A 3,161-nucleotide genomic window follows, 5' to 3' on the forward strand; every position below is an offset into this window, starting at 1 on the left:
GGGCGGGATGCAGGCGGGGCCTCGGACTCTAGGCAAAGCAGACGGACCTGCTCCCGCAGTTGAAGCTGGAGACGCGGGGCTGACAGGGGGCGCAGGAGTCGGGCACCATCACTGTGATGCTGCCCCCAGTGGCCATGGGGCCAGAGGCAATCCGGCGTCCCGGGGTGGTGCTACACATGAGGCCCCCCAGGTGACTCCACCGCGGGAGCTGCTGACGCCTGTGGGAAGAGAGGGGACAGGAAGGGCTGAGTGGCCTGTTGTGATGTCACCAACTCCAGGACAGGCCCTAAGGGCTTCTGCACCGCAGGAGCTTCCTCCTCCTCAGAGGGGTTTAGTGGTTCATAACTCAGACCCTGTTCTCCTCAGCATCTCAGCCTTCTAGGGCAGGGGTCCCCAACCCCTAGGAACCAGGCCACACAGCAGGAGGTGAGCCGTGGGTGAGCAAAAACGAAGTTTCATCTGCTGCTCCCCACATCACTCCACCATCATCCACGGAAAAATTGTCTTCCACGGAACTGGTCCCTGGTGCCAAAAAGGTTGGGGACCGCTGTTCTTGGGCACCTGGGTGAGAAGGAATCGAGGACCCCTACACTCAAAGGGGCAAAGCTACTGTGCCCTTATTACCCTGGCCTGCAGTTCACATCTCCACCAGTGGATGGCGCTCAAACTATGCCTTCGTTTAGTGCCTCCAGGGAAAAGTGGGGGGAGAGGGGGGGCACGAAAGTCCCCCTCCCTCCCAGGCCTGGAACACTCCGGGTTTAGTGGGTTAGGCTGTCAGGTTTAGATCTGCCCATCAACAAAGCCATTTTTCTAGGGGTGTTTCAAGCGGGTACTTACAGACATTCACAGAGCCCACACCTTCGCACAGCCTAAGGGGAAAGAAAACTCCGTTAACTCTGGGCACTGAGCTGGATTCCTTGAGGCAGATGGTTGCTTGGCCACAGAGAGGGCCTTCCTGTGTACAGATCCAACCCCCAAGAGGCAGGAAGTGCTCCCCCAAAGTCTCTATTAAATGCTCACTCTCTTTATTCTCTGACCACAGAGACAAGGCCTTCTGATTTTCAGCAGAGGTGAGTGAGTTTATGAACTCCACCCGTGGCCTCCAATCTGAATGACGTGGCCCACCCTGGATAGTGCCGATCAGGCTCACAGAAAGGAGAGTCGAATTGAATGCAGCAGCGTGTGTGAAAGGGCTTGATGCCAAGGAAGAGCTACAGCCATAGGGTGCATCATCCTTATAATGCACCCGCCTCCGGAGCAGGCCAAGCTTCAGTCTCCTTTAGGAAGCTACTGGAAGACAATGGATTTTAGAGCCACATGTCTTGGGTGCAGGTCCTGGCTCTTGTGCTTGTTAACCGTGTGCCCATGAGAAAGTCACTGAACGCTGGGCCTTATTTCCTTATCTTTGGATGGGAAAAATGATACCTACCTCACTGGACTGGGAGGGTTAAAATGAGCACCTAGCACAGGCCTAATAAGCATTCAGTAAATTATCATTATTATTGCAGCTTGAGCTGTGCTAGCAGTGGGCAGAGATACAGCTCACATTTGGGTTCAGCGAAATTCACTGGCAGAGGACCAGGGCCTCCCCCTTCTAGACCCCGAGGTCTCCCTTAGCCCCACCTGTGCTCCTCGCCCTCCAGCAGGCGCCTGTAGGTGGCGATCTCGATGTCCAGGCCCAGCTTGGAGCTCATCACCTCCTGGTACTCCTTGAGCAGGCAGGCCATGTCCCGCTTGGCCTTCTGCAGGGCCTCCTCCAGCCCGGCCAGCTTGCAGCGGGCATCATTAAGGGCCGCCTCGCCCTGCTGCTCCGCCTTGGGCACGGCAGCCTCCAGCTTGGCCCGCTGTGGGGAAGGAGATGTGATGACGAGCATGAGAGAGAGAGAAGGTGCAACTTGGCTCCCCTGAGCGGAGGGAGCTGGGGCAAGGGTCCCAGAGAAAAGGTAGGTTAACTATCTATAAACAGGTAGTTAATGGGACTATGAACACGAGGGAGGAATGGGCACTTTTCACCACCTCTCCTTTGGTGGTGTCGCAGGGTGGCCAGGGAGGGGGAACATCAGTGATACGGCTCATCCCAGCTCCAGTGCTGCGTGATGTGCCAGGGGCCCTGCCCTCTCTCTGGACCCCTGCTTCCTCACGGGCACACTCTGAGGCCTGATTAGGGCCAGGCCTTTGCTCTCCTGCTGGCAAAGGGCCTGGTGCTGCAGTCTGCCTGTGCTGGGTATTCGAGCTCTCCCGGAACCCATACCTGGCACTTGGCATTTTCAACCTCGGCCGTCAGCCTCCGGCTCGTGCGGCTCAGCTCACTGATCTCCTCCTTGGTGCGGCGCAGGGCCTCCCTGTGCTGGATCACCGTGGCCTTCATCTCCTCGCACTTGGGGGAAGCAGAGATGCTCCTGAGGCTCAGGATGGGACACCCCGTCCATTCAGGGCAACACGGATGACTGTGCAGGTTGTACAGTGCTCAGCCTGTGCAGCCAGACGTGGCAGCCCCACCCTGACGCCCAATTTGAGATCTGTCAGTCCTTTTCTTACCATCCCTAAAGATCAAAATCCCCAGACAAAAGAAGCCTTTTCTAATATACACCTCGCATCCTTCCCAGTGCCATGTCTAGGAGGCAGGTGTCCTGGGCCACTCACCTTGCTGCGGTACCAGGACTCAGCCTCTGCCCGGCTGCGGCTGGCAACATCATCATACTGAGCCTTGATCTCGGCGACAAAACAGTCCATGTTCAGGTCCCGGCTGTTGTCCATCTTGATGAAGACTGAGGTGTCTGAGATGTGGGCGTGGAGGACCTGGAGCTCCTGGGGTGCCGAGAGCCAATGCATTTGGTTCTGGTGCCTTGTCTGGGCCACGTGCTCCACCCCTGGGGGCCGTGTCCACTCCCTGGAGGGGGCACTGGTCATGTATGATACATGACTCCCACTCCCTTTCATTCATAAGACAGTAAAGCTGGGAGGGGCTTTGGAGGTCAGCTGGGGACAGCCCACGACTTAACAAAGGGGGAAGCTGAGGCCCAGCATGTGAAAAAGGCCTGACTCAAAGTCATTCAGCCAGAGAGCTGGGGTCTGAATTCCGGGACTAGTGATCTGTCCAGGAATTAAGACCCCCTCTCTAACTGGAAACCCACCCTACCCCCCCTCCCACATACACTCTT

General features: G+C 57.2%; 1 protein-coding gene across 1 annotated transcript in view; it reads right to left on the bottom strand.

The window, feature by feature from the left end:
• Positions 1 to 28: 28 nt before the first annotated feature.
• LOC103078641 (keratin, type II cuticular Hb5) overlaps positions 29 to 3,161 on the bottom strand; it is a 6,846-nt gene continuing 3,713 nt past the window's right edge. The window contains 6 exon segments of the mRNA XM_007452343.1: positions 29 to 189; positions 192 to 218; positions 838 to 869; positions 1,624 to 1,844; positions 2,252 to 2,377; positions 2,644 to 2,808. Of these exon segments, the coding sequence (XP_007452405.1) occupies positions 29 to 189; positions 192 to 218; positions 838 to 869; positions 1,624 to 1,844; positions 2,252 to 2,377; positions 2,644 to 2,808 (732 nt within the window).

The sequence above is a fragment of the Lipotes vexillifer genome, unplaced genomic scaffold (genome assembly GCF_000442215.2).
Source record: "Lipotes vexillifer unplaced genomic scaffold, Lipotes_vexillifer_v1.1 scaffold422, whole genome shotgun sequence".
Lineage (NCBI taxonomy): Eukaryota > Metazoa > Chordata > Mammalia > Artiodactyla > Lipotidae > Lipotes > Lipotes vexillifer.